General features: G+C 34.8%; 1 protein-coding gene across 1 annotated transcript in view; it reads right to left on the reverse strand.

Annotated features, from left to right (window-relative positions):
* LOC306857085 (leucine-rich repeat serine/threonine-protein kinase 1-like) overlaps positions 1-21,117 on the reverse strand; it is a 137,554-nt gene that overhangs the window by 16,011 nt on the left and 100,426 nt on the right. The window contains exons 28-29 of the mRNA XM_079396777.1: positions 20,604-20,798; positions 18,814-18,965 (exon numbers count right to left, since the gene is read on the reverse strand). Of these exons, the coding sequence (XP_079252903.1) occupies positions 18,814-18,965; positions 20,604-20,798 (347 nt within the window). The remainder of the gene's footprint in view (positions 1-18,813; positions 18,966-20,603; positions 20,799-21,117) is intronic.

The following is a 21,117-nucleotide window of genomic DNA, read 5'->3' on the forward strand; positions in this document are numbered from 1 at the left end:
ATAAACATCACAGAACGTCTTTTATAAAATATTAATATTTTGTAATATTATAAATGTCTTTACAATGATGCATTTAGTTGATCAAAAGTAACAGTAAAGTCTATACTGTATTTTGCTTTCAAAAAATCAAATCTTACTGACTCCAAATTTTTGACCAGTAATGTCTATAATGAATTATAGTATATACATTACATAATACACTATATAATAATTTTACAAATTCCTATTACTTAGAAATCACAATTTTAAAATTCCCTGATATTTCCAGGTGTTTCCAGCTGTTCTCAAAGCATACTGGCTTTAGTTGTAAGCACTCACGGTCATTTTAGGGCACTAGGTAGGAGGCACAAGCTAATATTATGATTAATGCGAAAAAGCCTTCATTTTGCTGCTGGGGATGACGTATTAACAGACGTATTAATTGCAAACACCTGTGCCATGATATTAAAAGCAGAGCGTTTCATCGAAGAGTCTTGTAGGATCGAGTGCCCGCAAACAAAGCGGCCGATGATCACATGAGCCTGGCTGTAGATCACGGGGCATTTATTGGCCTGGTGGGCCATTGTGCATAATAATGAGCTCTTATATATGTGCTCATGAATATTAAAATTAGTCATTTTTTTAAAAGGAGGCTTGAGAGCGTCAAGGGAAGCTCGAAAAATGAGATTCCTGAATGATTTTAATGAGGGTGTTTATATGAGTGAGCCAGAGGTCTGAAGGGGAGCAGTTGGTGGTAAATAGAAAAACGGGAGAGCGTTTAAATGAGGGAAATGGAGTGACAGGGGTGATTACGGGCTGGTGGGGGGCTTGTACCGGCAGACGAGGGGGATTTCTGTAAAGTGCAAACCTGGTACTTGGAGATACTTCATTAGGGCCCAAGCCAGTAAGGCGCAGGGCCCTATTGTTCCCCTAAGGATTATTATTAGGGCCCAAGCCAGTAAGGCGCAGGGCCCTATTGTTCTTCTAAGGATTATTATTTTTTTTTTTATTATTTTTTATTTCGACTATCCGGGTACTTTTGGGGGCCTTAACGTGCCCGAAAACTCTTGAAAATTGGCACGCACGTTGGAACCTGCGGCCATTAGGACGCGGCTGAGGCTGGGACCCGGGCGGGGCACAGGGGCTCTACGGCGCCCCCTGGAAAATTGTCAGAAAGCTTGATGTATAGCTCACACATACTTGCACGTATTCATATGAAACTCGGTACACATATAGAACTCATTGAGCCGAACAACTTCCGTGCAGCATTTCATAGGCTCCGCCCAACAGGAAGTCGGCTATTCAGGGCTGTTTAAAAAGCGCATGTTCTGGAATTTGATATACTCCTCTGAGGATTTCCATACGATTGCCACCAAACTCGGTGAACATGATCTCAAGACATTGGGGATGCTAAATTGCGAAGATATTTTTGATATGTCGAACGGTTTGCCCGTGGCGAGGCGATGAAGTTATGGCGAAAAATGAGACCCAGGAAATGCCTAATAACGTCCACATACATTGTATGATGTAGATCAAACTCCAGTGATTTGTTCGTTGTATGATGCCGATCGGATAGATGTGACTATTATGACTGAAAGTTATAGCGCCACCAACTGGCTGCAGGAAGTGTGTCATTTTCAAAATGCTTTGAATTCAGCATCTTATTTTTACTCGATTTGCTTCAAACTTCACCAGAATAATGTCAAAACACGGCCGATGTAAAACTGTGAAGGGAATATTGATATCTAAAATTATGTTGCCATGGCAACGTGTCAAAGTTGAAAATTCGTTTCTGGTGATTTTGAGGCAGATAACATGTTTAGAATGTCATGAAACTCAACACACATATGAGTATTAATGATAGTTAGACACTGGAAAAAGCTCATAAACGGGCGTGGAAGAGGCACTCTATAGCGCCACCTTTTGTCAAAAATGAGGGGGTTAGTTTTAGCTACAGACCCCAAACTCGGTACATAAATTGTTCTAATTAATCCGGACAACTTTCTAATTTACAGTCATTAGCTACGACCAACAGGAAGTCGGCTATATTTATTTTAATGTGGGTTTTTTTTAAAAACGGGCTGTAAACAAATTAATACTCCTCCAAGCAGAAACACGGAAATCACACCAAACATTTTTTATCATGATGCCAAAATACTGAAGATGCTAAATTGCGGACGGATTTAGGATATCTTGAACGATGATTTAATGGCAATTTATTAAAGTTACAGTAAAAAAGATAATTTTTTTTTTTTTTTATCTTTAAAGAGCAGCTTCCAAACACTTCAGAAAAAATTACATACACAGAACAATACAGTCTGAGGATATGTGATTAATTTCATGAATTTACAATACACTATGCAGAGGAGAAAATTAAAAAACTATCAGAGCTGCTTTTGAGTTAGAGCTCCCTGCCAGCCTGCCTCTGAGTGAGAGGTCCTGTCAGCCTGCAGCTGAGTGAGGGGTGGGGGTGGGGTGTGAGTGACTGTGTGAGTGACTGTGTGGATTGAGGCAGTGGGTGAGAGAGAGAAAGAGAGAGAGGGTCTGTTTTTTAAAATCTTTAAAAAATGCTTATAAATCATTAAAGATTTTGATAACACTTTATAATAAGGTCTCAATTCTTAACATTAGGAAATGCATTAATTAACGTGAACTAACAATGAAAAATATATTTTTACAGCATGTTAATTCTTCCATGATAGTATGAACTAACAAAGAACAATTTTTTTAAAGCATTTATTAATCTTTTTAATGTTAGAAAAATAGTCATGTTCTAAAGATAAACTTTAAAATTTAATAATATATAAACACATTTTGGATTAATATTGATCAACATTAAATGGTATATAATTATTAATGATTATATATATATATAATGATAGCTACAGACACCAAACTCGGTACATAAATTGTTCTTATTAATCCGGACAACTTTCTAATTTACAGTCATTAGCTACGACCAACAGGAAATCGGCTATTTTTTTTTAATGCGTTTTTTTTTTTTTTAAACGGGCTGTAAACAAATTCATACTCCTTCAAGCAGAAACCAAAAATTCACACCAAACATTTTTTCACATGCTTCCAAGATACTGAAGATGCTTCATTGCGGACCGATTTAGGATATCTTGAACGGTGATTTAATGGCAATTTATTAAAGTTACAGTAAAAAAAGAACACTTTTTTTTTTTTTATCTTTAAAGAGCAGCTTCCAAACACTTCATAAAAAATTACATACACAGAACAAGACCGTCTGAGGATATGTGATTAATTTCATGAATTTACAATACACTATGGAGAGCAGAAAATTAAAACTATCAGAGTTCTCCTGTCTCTGTGCTTCTAATGTTTGCGGTAGGTGACTGGGTGGGTGACTGACTGTGTGAGTTCAGTGAGTGTGGAGGGGGAGAGAGAGAGAGAGAAAGAGAGAGAGAGAGAGAGAGAGGGTCTGTTTAAACTTCTCAATAAAATCCTTAAAAAATGCTTATAAAGCATTAAAGGTTTTGATAACACTTTATAATTAAGTCTCATTTGTTAACAGTAGGGAATGCATTAATTAACATGAACTAACAATGAAATATATATTTTACAGCATGTTAATTCTTCATTGATAGTATGAACTTACAATGAACTAACAATGAACAAAATATTTTTAATATTAGAAAAATAGTCATGTTCAAAAGATAAAACTTTAAAATGTAATAATATATTAACACATTTTGGAATTGATTTTGATCAACATTAAATGGTATATATTTATTAATGATGTTAACTAACAACAGTTAAATAATGTTGTTTTTTAACATTGGTGAATGCACAAATAACATTAAATATTAACAATATATTTTTTACTTTATTCATTTGTGTTAGAAAAAATTATTCATGTTAGTTAATGGAAAAATAAATCATTAAAACCTTTGGTAACTATAATAATTTCTCATTTGTTAGCATTAGTAAATGCATTAACTAACATCAACTACCAATGAAAAAAAATATATTTTCACAGAATTTAAAGTTTTATATGTTGTTCTGTGTGTGTGTGTTTCACAGAGTTGATGGTTTGGATTAACCCTTTAATTGCCGTATCCCTTAAAACCAAACTGCCAGAGGGTTACTGTGATGCTTGTGCTCGCTGGGCACCGTTTTATCGATGCCACCGGGGTGGCGTATGCTGACGGCTTGGGCCCGTCATCGCTGCTCGCAGCTATATTACTATTTATGTCAACAACATACTGACCTGCACATTTATATTTAGGGCCCAAGCCAGTAAGGCGCAGGGCCCTATTGTTCTTCTAAGGATTATTATTAGGGCCCAAGCCAGTAAGGCGCAGGGCCCTATTGTTCTTCTAAGGATTATTAGGGCCCAAGCCAGTAAGGCGCAGGGCCCTATTGTTCTTCTAAGGATTATTAGGGCCCAAGCCAGTAAGGCGCAGGGCCCTATTGTTCTTCTAAGGATTATTATTTTTTTTTTTTTTTTTTTTTTTTTTTTTTTTTTATTTCAATCATCCGGGCACTTTTGGGGGCCTTAACGTGCCCGAAAACTCTCGAAAATTGGCACGCACATTGGAACCTGCGGCCATTAGGACGCCGCTGAGGCTGGGACCCGGGCGTGGCACAGGGGCTCTACGGCGCCCCCTGGAAAATTGTCAGAAAACTTGATGTATAGCTCACACATACTTGCACGTATTCATATGAAACTCGGTACACATATAGAACTCATTGAGCTGAACAACTTCCGCGCAGCATGTCATAGGCTCCGCCCAACAGGAAGTCGGCTATTCAGGGCTGTTTAAAAAGCGCATGCTCTGGAATTTGATATACTCCTCTGAGGATTTCCATACGATTGCCACCAAACTCGGTGAACATGATCTCAAGACATTGGGGACGCTAAATTGCGAAGATATTTTTGATATGTCGAACGGTTTGCCCGTGGCGAGGCGATGAAGTTATGGCGAAAAATGAGACCCAGGAAATGCCTAATAACGTCCACATACATTGTATGATGTAGATCAAACTTCAGTGATTTGTTCTTTGTATGATGCCGATCGGATAGATGTGACTATTATGACTGAAAGTTATAGCGCCACCAACTGGCTGCAGGAAGTGTGTCGTTTTCAAAATGCTTTGAATTCAGCATCTTATTTTTACTCGATTTGCTTCAAACTTCACCAGAATAATGTCAAAACACGGCCGATGTAAAACTGTGAAGGGAATATTGATATCTAAAATTATGTTGCCATGGCAAAGTGTCAAAGTTGAAAATTCGTTTCTGGTGATTTTGAGGCAGATAACATGTTTAGAATGTCATAAAACTCAACACACATATCCATTTTAATGATAGTTAGACACTGGAAAAAGCTCATAAACGGGCGTGGAAGAGGCACTCTATAGCGCCACCTTTTGTCAAAAATGGGGGGGTTAGTTTTAGCTACAGACACCAAACTCGGTACATAAATTGTTCTTATTAATCCGGACAACTTTCTCATTTACAGTCATTAGCTACGACCAACAGGACGTCGGCTATATTTATTTTAATGTGGTTTTTTTTTTAAACGGGCTGTAAACAAATTCATACTCCTCAAAGCAGAAACACGTAAATCACACCAAACATTTTTTCTCATGATGCCAAAATACTGAAGATGCTAAATTGCAGACGGATTTAGGATATCTTGAACGATGATTTAATGGCAATTTATTAAAGTTACAGTAAAAAAATAGATTTTGTTTTTTTTTTATCTTTTAAGAGCAGCTTCCAAACACTTCATAAAAAATTACATACACAGAACAATACAGTCTGAGGATATGTGATTAATTTCATGAATTTACAATACACTATGCAGAGGAGAAAATTTAAAAACTATCAGAGAGTTGATATAATGCTTCTATGAGTGAGAGTTCCCTGTCAGCCTGCAGCTGAGTGAGGGGTGGGGGTGGGGTGGGCTGTCAGTGACTGTGTGGATTGAGGAGCTGGGTGAGAGAGAGAAAGAGAGAGAGGGTCTGTTTTTTTTAAATCTTTAAAAAATGCTTATAAAGCATTAAAGGTTTTCATAACACTTTATAATTAAGTCTCATTTGTTAACAGTAGGGAATGCATTAATTAACATGAACTAACAATGAAAAATATAATTTTTTACAGCATGTTAATTCTTCATTGATAGTATGAACTTACAATGAACTAACAATGAACAAAATATTTTTAATGTTAGAAAAATAGTCATGTTCAAAAGAGAAACTTTAAAATTTAATAATATATTAACACATTTTGGAATTAATATTGATCAACATTAAATGGAATATAATTATTAATGATTATATATATATAATGATAGCTACAGACACCAAACTTGGTACATAAATTGTTCACATTAAGCCGGACAACTTTCTAATTTACAGACATTAGCTACGACCAACAGGAAGTCGGCTTTTTTTTTTTAATGTTTTTTTTTTCAAAACGGGCTGTAAACAAATTCATACACCTCCAAGCAGAAACCACAAATTCACACCAAACACAGAACAAGACAGTCTGAGGATATGTGATTAATTCCATGAATTTACAGTACACTATGGCGAGAAGAAAATTTTAAAACTTATCAGAGATATCCTGTCACTGTGCTTCTAATGTGTGCGGTAGGTGACTGGGTGAGTGACTGACTGTGAGTTCAGTGAGTGTGGAGGGGGGGGGAGAGGGAGACAGAGAGGGAGAGAGAGGGAGACAGAGAGAGAGAGAGAGAGTCTGTTTAAACTTCTCAATAAAATCCTTAAAAAATGCTTATAAAGCATTAAAGGTTTTGATAACACTTTATAATTAAGTCTCATTTGTTAACAGTAGGGAATGCATTAATTAACATGAACTAACAATGAAAAATATAATTTTTTACAGCATGTTAATTCTTCATTGATAGTATGAACTTACAATGAACTAACAATGAACAAAATATTTTTAATGTTAGAAAAATAGTCATGTTCAAAAGATAAAACTTTAAAATTTAATATATTAACACATTTTGGAATTGATTTTAAACATTAAAACATTGATTTCAACATTAAATGGTATATATTTATTAATGATGTAAATTAACAACAGTTAAATAATGTTGTTTTTTAACATTGGTTAATTCACAAATAACATTAAATATTAACAATATATTTTTTACTTTATTTGTGTTAGTAAAAATTATTCATGTTAGTTAATGGAAAAATAAATCATTAAAAAATGCTTATCATTAAAACCTTTGGTAACTATAATAATTTCTCATTTGTTAGCATTAGTAAATGCATTAACTAACATCAACTACCAATGAAAAATATATTTTCACAGAATTTAAAGTTTTATATGTTGTTCTGTGTGTGTGTGTTTCACAGAGTTGATGGTTTGGATTAACCCTTTAATTGCCGTATCCCTTAAAACCAAACTGCCAGAGGGTTACTGTAATGCTTGTGCTCGCTGGGCACCGTTTTATCGATGCCACCGGGGTGGCGTATGCTGACGGCTTGGGCCCGTCATCGCTGCTCGCAGCTATATTTAATTTTTTTTTTTTTTTTTTTTTTTTTTTTTTATTTCAATCATCCGGGCACTTTTGGGGGCCTTAACGTGCCCGAAAACTCTCGAAAATTGGCACGCACGTTGGAACCTGCGGCCATTAGGACGCCGCTGAGGCTGGGACCCGGGCGTGGCACAGGGGCTCTACGGCGCCCCCTGGAAAATTGTCAGAAAGCTTGATGTATAGCTCACACATACTTGCACGTATTCATATGAAACTCGGTACACATATAGAACTCATTGAGCCGAACAACTTCCGCGCAGCATGTCATAGGCTCCGCCCAACAGGAAGTCGGCTATTCAGGGCTGTTTAAAAAGCGCATGCTCTGGAATTTGATATACTCCTCTGAGGATTTCCATACGATTGCCACCAAACTAGGTGAACATGATCTCAAGACATTGGGGACGCTAAATTGCGAAGATATTTTTGATATGTCGAACGGTTTGCCCGTGGCGAGGCGATGAAGTTATGGCGAAAAATGAGACCCAGGAAATGCCTAATAACGTCCACATACATTGTATGATGTATATCAAACTTCAGTGATTTGTTCGTTGTATGATGCCGATCGGATAGATGTGACTATTATGACTGAAAGTTATAGCGCCACCAACTGGCTGCAGGAAGTGTGTCGTTTTCAAAATGCTTTGAATTCAGCATCTTCTTTTACCTCGATTTGCTTCAAACTTCACCAGAATAATGTCAAAACACGGCCGATGTAAAACTGTGAAGGGAATATTGATATCTAAAATTATGTTGCCATGGCAACGTGTCAAAGTTGAAAATTCGTTTCTGGTGATTTTGAGGCAGATAACATGTTTAGAATGTCATGAAACTCAACACACATATCAGTATTAATGATAGTTAGACACTGGAAAAAGCTCATAAACGGGCGTGGAAGAGACACTCTATAGCGCCACCTTTTGTCAAAAATGAGGGGGTTAGTTTTAGCTACAGACACCAAACTCGGTACATAAATTGTTCTTATTAATCCGGACAATTTTCTAATTTACAGTCATTAGCTACGACCAACAGGAAGTCGGCTATATTTATTTTAATGTGGGTTTTTTTTAAAAACGGGCTGTAAACAAATTAATACTCCTCCAAGCAGAAACACGGAAATCACACCAAACATTTTTTATCATGATGCCAAAATACTGAAGATGCTAAATTGCGGACGGATTTAGGATATCTTGAACGATGATTTAATGGCAATTTATTAAAGTTACAGTAAAAAAGATAATTTTTTTTTTTTTTTATCTTTTAAGAGCAGCTTCCAAACACTTCATAAAAAATTACATACACAGAACAATACAGTCTGAGGATATGTGATTAATTTCATGAATTTACAATACACTATGCTTAGGAGAAAATTTAAAAACTATCAGAGAGCTCTTAGACTGCTTCTGAGTGAGAGATCCCTGTCAGCCTGCAGCTGAGTGAGGGGTGGGGTGGGGTGGGGTGTGAGTGACTGTGTGAGTGACTGTGTGGATTGAGGAGCTGGGTGAGAGAGAGAAAGAGAGAGAGGGTCTGTTTTTTAAAATCTTTAAAAAATGCTTATAAATCATTAAATAAGGTCTCAATTCTTAACATTAGGAAATGCATTAATTAACGTGAACTAACAATGAAAAATATATTTTTACATCATGTTAATTCTTCCATGATAGTATGAACTAACAAAGAACAATTTTTTTAAAGCATTTATTAATCTTTTTAATGTTAGAAAAATAGTCATGTTCAAAAGATAAACTTTCAAATGTAATAATATATTAACACATTTTGGAATTAATATTGATCAACATTAAATGGTATATAATTATTAATGTTTATATATATATAATGATAGCTACAGACACCAAACTCGGTACATAAATTGTTCTTATTAATCCGGACAACTTTCTAATTTACAGTCATTAGCTACGACCAACAGGAAGTCGGCTATATTTATTTTAATGTGGGTTTTTTTTTTAAACGGGCTGTAAACAAATTCATACTCCTCCAAACAGAAACACGGAAATCACACCAAACATTTTTTCTCATGATGCCAAAATACTGATGATGCTAAATTGCGGACGGATTTAGGATATCTTGAACGATGATTTAATGGAAATTTATTAAAGTTACAGTAAACAAGAAAAAACATTTTTTTTTTATCTTTTAAGAGCAGCTTCCAAACACTTCATAAAAAATTACATACACAGAACAATACAGTCTGAGGTTATGGGATTAATTTCATGAATTTACAATACACTATGCGGAGGAGAAAATTTAAAAACTATCAGAGCTGCTTTTGAGTGAGAGCTCCCTGCCAGCCTGCCTCTGAGTGAGAGCTCCCTGTCACTGCTGCTGAGTGAGGGGTGGGGGTGGGCTGTGAGTGACTGTGTGAGTGACTGTGTGGATTGAGTGTGGATTGAGGCAGTGGGTGAGAGAGAGAAAGAGAGAGAGGGTCTGTTTTTTAAAATCTTAAAAAAATGCTTATAAATCATTAAAGATTTTGATAACACTTTATAATAAGGTCTCATTTCTTAACATTAGGAAATGCATTAATTAACGTGAACTAACAATGAAAAATATATTTTTACAGCATGTTAATTCTTCCATGATAGTATGAAATAACAAAGAGCAATTTTTTTTAAAGCATTTATTAATCTTTTTAATGTTAGAAAAATAGTCATGTTCAAAAGATAAACTTTAAAATTTAATAATATATTAACACATTTTGGAATTAATATTGATCAACATTAAATGGTATATAATTATTAATTTGTATATATATATATATATATATATATGATAGCTACAGACACCAAACTCGGTATATAAATTGTTCTTATTAATCCGGACAACTTTCTAATTTACAGTCATTAGCTACGACCAACAGGAAGTCGGCTATATTTATTTTAATGTGTGTTTTTTTTTTTTAAACGGGCTGTAAACAAATTCATACTCCTCCAATCAGAAACACGGAAATCACACCAAACATTTTTTGTCATGATGCCAAAATACTGATGATGCTAAATTGCGGACGGATTTAGGATATCTTGAACGATGATTTAATGGCAATTTATTAAAGTTACAGTAAAAAAGAACACTTTTTTTTTTTATCTTTTAAGAGCAGCTTCCAAACACTTCATAAAAAATTACATACACAGAACAAGACAGTCTGAGGATATGTGATTATTTCATGAATTTACAATACACTATGGCGAAAAGAAAATTTTCAAACTTATCAGAGTTCTCCTGTCTCTGTGCTTCTAATGTGTGCGGTGGGTGACTGGGTGGGTGACTGACTGTGTGAGTTTAGTGAGTGTGGAGGGGGAGGGGGAGAGAAAGAGAGAGAGAGAGAGGGTCTGTTTAAACTTCTCAATAAAATCCTTAAAAAATGCTTATAAAGCATTAAAGGTTTTGATAACACTTTATAATAAGGTCTCATTTCTTAACATTAGGAAATGCATTAATTAACGTGAACTAACAATGAAAAATATATTTTTACAGCATGTTAATTCTTCCAGGATAGTATGAACTAACAAAGAACAATTTTTTTTTAAAGCATTTATTAATCTTTTTAATGTTAGAAAAATAGTCATGTTCAAAAGATAAACTTTAAAATTTAATAATATATTAACACATTTTGGAATTAATATTGAACAACATTAAATGGTATATAATTATTAATGTTTATATATATATATATATATAATGATAGCTACAGACACCAAACTCGGTACATAAATTGTTCTTATTAATCCGGACAACTTTCTAATTTACAGTCATTAGCTACGACCAACAGGAAGTCGGCTATATTTATTTTAATGTGGGTTTTTTTTAAACAGGCTGTAAACAAATTCATACTCCTTCAAGCAGAAACACAGAAATCACACCAAACATTTTTTCTCATGATGCCAAAATACTGAAGATGCTAAATTGTGGACGGATTTAGGATATCTTGAACGATGATTTAATGGCAATTTATTAAAGTTACAGAAAAAAGAGAACTTTTTTTTTTTTATCTTTTAAGAGCAGCTTCCAAACACTTCATAAAAAATTACATACACAGAACAATACAGTCTGAGGATATGTGATTAATTTCATGAATTTACAATACACTATGCGGAGGAGAAAATTTAAAAACTATCAGAGTTCTCCTGTCTCTGTGCTTCTAATGTGTGCGGTGGGTGACTGGGTGGGTGACTGACTGTGTGAGTTCAGTGAGTGTGGAGGGGGAGAGAGAGAGAGAGAGAGGGTCTGTTTAAACTTCTCAATAAAATCCTTAAAAAATGCTTATAAAGCATTAAAGGTTTTGATAACACTTTATAATTAAGTCTCATTTGTTAACAGTAGGGAATGCATTAATTAACATGAACTAACAATGAAAAATATATATTTTACAGCATGTTAATTCTTCATTGATAGTATGAACTTACAACGAACTAACAATGAACAAAATATTTTTAATATTAGAAAAATAGTCATGTTCAAAAGATAAAACTTTAAAATGTAATAATATATTAACACATTTTGGAATTGATTTTGATCAACATTAAATGGTATATATTTATTAATGATGTAAATTAACAACAGTTAAATAATGTTGTTTTTTAACATTGGTTAATTCACAAATAACATTAAATATTAACAATATATTTTTTACTTTATTCATTTGTGTTAGAAAAAAATATTCATGTTAGTTAATGGAAAAATAAATCATTAAAACCTTTGGTAACTATAATAATTTCTCATTTGTTAGCATTAGTAAATGCATTAACTAACATCAACTACCAATGAAAAATATATTTTCACAGAATTTAAAGTTTTATATGTTGTTCTGTGTGTGTGTGTTTCACAGAGTTGATGGTTTGGATTAACCCTTTAATTGCCGTATCCCTTAAAACCAAACTGCCAGAGGGTTACTGTAATGCTTGTGCTCGCTGGGCACCGTTTTATCGATGCCACCGGGGTGGCGTATGCTGACGGCTTGGGCCCGTCATCGCTGCTCGCAGCTATATTTTTTTTTTTTTTTTTTTTTTTTTTTTTTTTTTTTATTATTTTTTATTTCGACTATCCGGGTACTTTTGGGGGCCTTAACGTGCCCGAAAACTCTTGAAAATTGGCACACACATTGGAACCTGCGGCCATTAGGACGCCGCTGAGGCTGGGACCCGGGCGTGGCACAGGGGCTCTACGGCGCCCCCTGCAAAATTGTCAGAAAGCTTGATGTATAGCTCACACATACTTGCACGTATTCATATGAAACTCGGTACACATATAGAACTCATTGAGCCGAACAACTTCCGTGCAGCATGTCTTAGGCTCCGCCCAACAGGAAGTCGGCTATTCAGGGCTGTTTAAAAAGCGCATGCTCTGGAATTTGATATACTCCTCTGAGGATTTCCATACGATTGCCACCAAACTCGGTGAACATGATCTCAAGACATTGGGGACGCTAAATTGCGAAGATATTTTTGATATGTCGAACGGTTTGCCCGTGGCGAGGCGATGAAGTTATGGCGAAAAATGAGACCCAGGAAATGCCTAATAACGTCCACATACATTGTATGATGTAGATCAAACTTCAGAGATTTGTTCGTTGTATGATGCCGATCGGATAGATGTGACTATTATGACTGAAAGTTATAGCGCCACCAACTGGCTGCAGGAAGTGTGTCGTTTTCAAAATGCTTTGAATTCAGCATCTTATTTTTACTCGATTTGCTTCAAACTTCACCAGAATAATGTCAAAACACGGCCGATGTAAAACTGTGAAGGGAATATTGATATCTAAAATTGTGTTGCCATGGCAACGTGTCAAAGTTGAAAATTCGTTTCTGGTGATTTTGAGGCAGATAACATGTTTAGAATGTCATGAAACTCAACACACATATCCATTTTAATGATAGTTAGAAACTGGAAAAAGCTCATAAACGGGCGTGGAAGAGGCACTCTATAGCGCCACCTTTTGTCAAAAATGGGGGGGTTAGTTTTAGCTACAGACACCAAACTCGGTACATAAATTGTTCTTATTAATCCGGACAACTTTCTAATTTACAGTCATTAGCTACGACCAACAGGAAGTCGGCTATATTTATTTTAATGTGGGTTTTTTTTTTAAACGGGCTGTAAACAAATTCATACTCCTCCAAACAGAAACACGGAAATCACACCAAACATTTTTTCTCATGATGCCAAAATACTGATGATGCTAAATTGCGGACGGATTTAGGATATCTTGAACGATGATTTAATGGAAATTTATTAAAGTTACAGTAAACAAGAAAAAACATTTTTTTTTTTATCTTTTAAGAGCAGCTTCCAAACACTTCATAAAAAATTACATACACAGAACAATACAGTCTGAGGTTATGGGATTAATTTCATGAATTTACAATACACTATGCGGAGGAGAAAATTTAAAAACTATCAGAGCTGCTTTTGAGTGAGAGCTCCCTGCCTGCCTGCCTCTGAGTGAGAGCTCCCTGTCACTGCTGCTGAGTGAGGGGTGGGGGTGGGCTGTGAGTGACTGTGTGAGTGACTGTGTGGATTGAGTGTGGATTGAGCCAGTGGGTGAGAGAGAGAAAGAGAGAGGGTCTGTTTTTTAAAATCTTAAAAAAATGCTTATAAATCATTAAAGATTTTGATAACACTTTATAATAAGGTCTCATTTCTTAACATTAGGAAATGCATTAATTAACGTGAACTAACAATGAAAAATATATTTTTACAGCATGTTAATTCTTCCATGATAGTATGAAATAACAAAGAGCAATTTTTTTTAAAGCATTTATTAATCTTTTTAATGTTAGAAAAATAGTCATGTTCAAAAGATAAACTTTAAAATTTAATAATATATTAACACATTTTGGAATTAATATTGATCAACATTAAATGGTATATAATTATTAATTTGTATATATATATATATATATATATATATGATAGCTACAGACACCAAACTCGGTATATAAATTGTTCTTATTAATCCGGACAACTTTCTAATTTACAGTCATTAGCTACGACCAACAGGAAGTCGGCTATATTTATTTTAATGTGTGTGTTTTTTTTTTTAAACGGGCTGTAAACAAATTCATACTCCTCCAATCAGAAACACGGAAATCACACCAAACATTTTTTGTCATGATGCCAAAATACTGATGATGCTAAATTGCGGACGGATTTAGGATATCTTGAACGATGATTTAATGGAAATTTATTAAAGTTACAGTAAAAAAGAACACTTTTTTTTTTTTTATCTTTTAAGAGCAGCTTCCAAACACTTCATAAAAAATTACATACACAGAACAAGACAGTCTGAGGATATGTGATTATTTCATGAATTTACAATACACTATGGCGAAAAGAAAATTTTCAAACTTATCAGAGTTCTCCTGTCTCTGTGCTTCTAATGTGTGCGGTAGGTGACTGGGTGGGTGACTGACTGTGTGAGTTTAGTGAGTGTGGAGGGGGAGGGGGAGAGAAAGAGAGCGAGAGAGAGGGTCTGTTTAAACTTCTCAATAAAATCCTTAAAAAATGCTTATAAAGCATTAAAGGTTTTGATAACACTTTATAATAAGGTCTCATTTCTTAACATTAGGAAATGCATTAATTAACGTGAACTAACAATGAAAAATATATTTTTACAGCATGTTAATTCTTCCAGGATAGTATGAACTAACAAAGAACAATTTTTTTTTAAAGCATTTATTAATCTTTTTAATGTTAGAAAAATAGTCATGTTCAAAAGATAAACTTTAAAATTTAATAATATATTAACACATTTTGGAATTAATATTGAACAACATTAAATGGTATATAATTATTAATGTTTATATATATATATATATATATATAATGATAGCTACAGACACCAAACTCGGTACATAAATTGTTCTTATTAATCCGGACAACTTTCTAATTTACAGTCATTAGCTACGACCAACAGGAAGTCGGCTATATTTATTTTAATGTGGGTTTTTTTTAAACAGGCTGTAAACAAATTCATACTCCTTCAAGCAGAAACACAGAAATCACACCAAACATTTTTTCTCATGATGCCAAAATACTGAAGATGCTAAATTGTGGACGGATTTAGGATATCTTGAACGATGATTTAATGGCAATTTATTAAAGTTACAGAAAAAAGAGAACTTTTTTTTTTTTATCTTTTAAGAGCAGCTTCCAAACACTTCATAAAAAATTACATACACAGAACAATACAGTCTGAGGATATGTGATTAATTTCATGAATTTACAATACACTATGGAGAGGAGAAAATTTAAAAACTATCAGAGAGTTGATATACTGCTTCTGAGTGAGAGCTCCCTGCCAGCCTGCATCTGAGTGAGGGGTGGGGTGGGGTGGGCTGTGAGTGACTGTGTGAGTGACTGTGTGGATTGAGGCAGTGGGTGAGAGAGAGAAAGAGAGAGAGAGGGTCTGTTTTTTAAAATCTTTAAAAAATGCTTATAAATCATTAAAGATTTTGATAACACTTTATAATAAGGTCTCAATTCTTAACAGTAGGAAATGCATTAATTAACGTGAACTAACAATGAAAAATATATTTTTACAGCATGTTAATTCTTCCATGATAGTATGAACTAACAAAGAACATTTTTTTTAAAAGCATTTATTAATCTTTAATGTTAGAAAAATAGTCATGTTTAAAAGATAAACTTTAAAATTTAATAACATATTAACACATTTTGGAATTAATATTGAACAACATTAAATGGTATATAATTATTAATGATTATATATATATATATATATATATATATATATATATATATATATATATATATATATAATGATAGCTACAGACACCAAACTCGGTACATAAATTGTTCTTATTAATCCGGACAACTTTCTAATTTACAGTCATTAGCTACGACCAACAGGAAGTCTGCTATATTTATTTTAATGTGGGTTTTTTGTTTTTTTAAACGGGCTGTAAACAAATTCATACTCCTCCAAACAGAAACACGGAAATCACACCAAACATTTTTTGTCATGACGCCAAAATACTGAAGATGCTAAATTGCGGACGGATTTACGATATCTTGAACGGTGTTTTAATGGCAATTTATTAAAGTTACAGAAAAGAGAGAAAACTTTTTTTTTTTTTTATCTTTTAAGAGCAGCTTCCAAACACTTCAAAAAAAAATTACATACACAGAACAATACAGTGTGAGGATATGTGCTTAATTTCATGAATTTACAATACACTATGCGGAGGAGAAAAATTTAAAACTTAGAGATCTCCTGTCACTGTGCTTCTAATGTGTGCGGTGGGTGACTGGGTGAGTGACTGACTGTGTGAGTTCAGTGAGTGTGGAGGGGGAGAGGGAGAGAGAAAGAGAGAGAGAGAAAGAGAGAGAGAGAGAGAGGGTCTGTTTAAACTTCTCAATAAAATCCTTAAAAAATGCTTATAAAGCATTAAAGGTTTTGATAACACTTTATAATTAAGTCTCATTTGTTAACAGCAGGGAATGCATTAATTAACATGTACTAACAATGAAAAATATATTTTTTACAGCATGTTAATTCTTCATTGATAGTATGAACTTACAATGAGCTAACAATGAACATAATATTTTTAATATTAGAAAAATAGTCATGCTCAAAAGATAAAACTTTAAAATTTAATAATATATTAACACATTTTGGAATTGATTTTGATAAACATTAAATGGTATATAATTATTAATGATGTAAATTAACAACAGTTAAATAATGTTGTTTTTAACATTGGTTAATTCACAAATAACATTAAATATTAACAATATATTTGTTACTTTATTCATTTGTGTTAGAAAAAATTATTCATGTTAGTTAATGGAAAAATAAATCATTAAAAAATGCTTATAAATCATTAAAACCTTTGGTAACTATAATAATTTCTCATTTGTTAACATTAGTAAATGCATTAACTAACATCAACTACCAATGAAAAATATATTTTCACAGAATTTAAAGATTTATATGTTGTTCTGTGTGTGTTTCACAGAGTTGATGGTTTGGATTAACCCTTTAATTGCCGTATCCCTTAAAACCAAACTGCCAGAGGGTTACTGTGATGCTTGTGCTCGCTGGGCACCGTTTTATCGATGCCACCGGGGTGGCGTATGCTGACGGCTTGGGCCCGTCATCGCTGCTCGCAGCTATATTTTTCTTTGGCATTCATTTTTGAAAAGGCTCTGGCTCTATTCCAAAATCTAGTCAGCTGTCTACATAGACAGCATTTTAAAGGATTAGTTCACTTTTAAAAAAACTTTTGCTGATAATTTACTCACCCCCATGTCATCCAAGATGTCCATGTCTTTCTTTCTTCAGTCGAAAAGAAATTAAGGTTTTTGATGAAAACATTTCTCAATATAATGGACTTCATTGGGACCCAAACGGTTCAAGGTCCAAATGACAGTTTCAGTGCAGCTTCAAAGGGCTTTAAACGATACCAGACGATGAATAAGGGTCTTATCTAGCGAAACGATCGGTCATTTAAAAAATAAATAAAAGTTTAAGTTTTATAAGCACAAATGCTTGCCTTGCTCTGTTCTGTGATGCGCGTTCATGACGTCACGTAATACGCAATGACGTGGAAAAGGTCACGGTTGAGGTAGGCGGAAGTACCGAGTCAGTAGGCTTTTTAATATTAAACACCCAGGATACGCACACGAAATGGGCATTTTAAACAATAAACTGACACAAAGACATTTGAATATGTGTATATGGTCCTCCTTCCGCACATTTGTAAACACTGACTCGGTACTTCCGCCTACCTCAACCGTGACCTTTTCCACGTCATTGCGTATTACGTGACGTCACGAACGAAGTAGTGAGTACAACCCTCACATTTTTGTAAATATTTTATTATATCTTTTCATGTGACAACACTGAAGAAATGACACTTAGCTACAATGTAAAGTAGTGAGTGTACAGCTTGTATAACCCCTCAAAATAACTCAACACACAGCCATTAATGTCTAAACCGCTGGCCACAAAAGTGAGTGTGAAAATGTCCAAATTGGGCCCAATTAGCCATTTTCTCTCCCCAGTGTCAAGTGACTCGTTAGTGTTACAAGGTCTCAGGTGTGAATGGGGAGCAGGTGCGTTAAATTTGTTGTTATCGCTCTCACTCTCTCATACTGTGACAACAATTTGGCTTATCAGGTTTTTGGAACAGAGACACAAAATCAAAAATTGCAAACACGTCACAGACATACAAACCGTCATGATTCCAAAACAACTTGAGAAGAAAGCCACGCGAACATGCAAGAAAAGCACGATGCTTTCTCAAAAGCAGACCTGTCATCTTTGTCTCCATCCCAGAAGACGGCGTTGTAGCCCTGCAGCGGAGACAAGAAGAGCTGACTGTGTTCCTGGCAGGGCAGCAGGTACCGGAGACAAGCAAAACTGGGATCCTGCATCTGTCTCATGAGAGGAGCGGCCAGGGGACGCTACAGCCACCAAAGGACAGGACACTATTAGACACATGCTTTATTTCACAACATTGGCTGCTAAAACGTGCATACGTGACTTTTTGTCTCTTGTTTACATCCATTTTAACATACACTGAGGCAATACTGTACACTACAGCTCAAAAGTTTGGGGTTGGTAAGACTTTTTATTAATGTCTCTTCTGCTCACACCAAGGCTGCATTTATTTGATAAAAAATACAGTTAAAATAGGAAAACTATGAAATATTATTACAATTTAAAATAACTGTTTTCTTTCTGAATGCATGTTAAAATGTCATTTATTCCTGTGATGCAAAGCTGAATTTTCAGCATCATTACTCCAGACATCAGTGTCACATGATCCTTCAGAAATCATTCTGATATGCTGATTTGCTGCTCAAGAAACATTTCTAATTGTTATGTGTTGAAAAGTTGTGCTGCTTCAAACTGATTATTTGATGAATAAAGAGTTAAAAACAGCATTCATTAAAAATTCAACCTTTTGTAACATTATAAATGTCTTCACTGTCACTTTTGATCAATTTAATTCATTATACCTGAATAAAGTATTTCTTAAAAAAAAAAAAAGGTACTGAATTGTCTTTTAAACAGTACTGTATATTCTATATAAATATAAATACAGCTTTGTTGCTTTATAAGATGAGCTTTCTTGATCTTTCACCACTATTTCTACCATTAAAGTCCACAACAGAAACCATTTAAAACAGACATCAGTAATTTGACTTCCCCCCCCCCCCCCCAAGTAAATATACAATATTCAGCAAATAACTCAAAATTATGGGGTGTTCACACTGACAACCATTTTTCATGACATTTATATTTTTGCATTTAGCAGACGCTTTTAACCAATGCAACTTATAATAAAAATATACATGTGACCCATCTAGATCTATTTTAAGACCTAATGCAATGCATAGATCTAATATAATGTTATAACATCAGATTTTTCCACAACCGCTAACTAAACGTTAATGTAAAACATAACAGTTTATGTTTGCATGAATCATTTGCAATAATGTAGGCCTATTATAGGGTGATCGCGTTTGCGGAGAGGCATGTCTTATGCACGCACTTTGCAAATGTCAGTCAGCGCGATTGCTTTTTTTCGTCGGCATGGGTTTGAAAATCATATTTCACTGTTTTGAACGAGAATTCGATATGAATATTCACAGAGCTGGAATGCTGCAACAATACACCTACAACATGTGTTGAGAAGCAGCAGCAGTCGTCCAGAAGTGAGCAGAGAAAAAGGTCGGCCTACTCCTCTTAGAAAACGTACAAATAAAGATCATTTTATATGTTTAATTACTATTTGGAGCATTGGGATCACTAGAAGAGGTCTCAGTTACATTTTTCACTTCTTTTGCCTGTAGCTCAAAATTACACCGTGCAAATTCACACTGATTTTGCCAGCACGGGTCACACATTTTCTCAGTTCATCCATTCCCTGGGAATCAAACCCATATGCATTGCTCTACTGTTCAGGCTACAGGAACACCACCATAAATGATTCATTTCCAATGAGCAACAGCAACCTAATGGTGTGATAAAGTTGAATTTAACTATGTAAAAGAATTGTGAATGCATCTTTCTGAAAAGTCAGGCGTGTGTTGTACCTTCTCTGGTTTGGTGTCCCAGCACTCCTGCATCAGCGCCTGCAGGCAGTGAAACTGCACCTCCTCTGGGCTGCCGAGTGCTGGTCTGAGCCCTTTCGACAGCTTCTTAACGATCTGCAGCTGGTGCTGACCCATGCACGGTCTCCGGCCGGACAGCAGCTCATACAGGACCATGCCGTACGAGAACATGTCTACCTGAAACACAGACGGCAGCGTCATCTAACAGCAACCTACTGTAATGCTGTTAACCGGTCTCAGGTGGCCCGCAGCCCATTTACTGCCAATTTGCACCATGTAATTCCTCCATCTAGCTGGGCAGATAGCAAGTAAATTAGACCTCCACAAGCCGAGCTGTATATTTCACTTTATTTTCTGGCTGTGACATAATCTGATAAATGAAAACAATAATAAACATCTGGTCTCGTCCCATCTGTGTGTGCAATTCATGCCCAGAAAAATCTGCAACACAAAATCATTTCCTCACTTAGTATTTTTGTCCTTTTTCTAAATGCAT

The sequence above is a fragment of the Barbus barbus genome (assembly GCF_936440315.1).
Source record: "Barbus barbus genome assembly, chromosome: 1".
Lineage (NCBI taxonomy): Eukaryota > Metazoa > Chordata > Actinopteri > Cypriniformes > Cyprinidae > Barbus > Barbus barbus.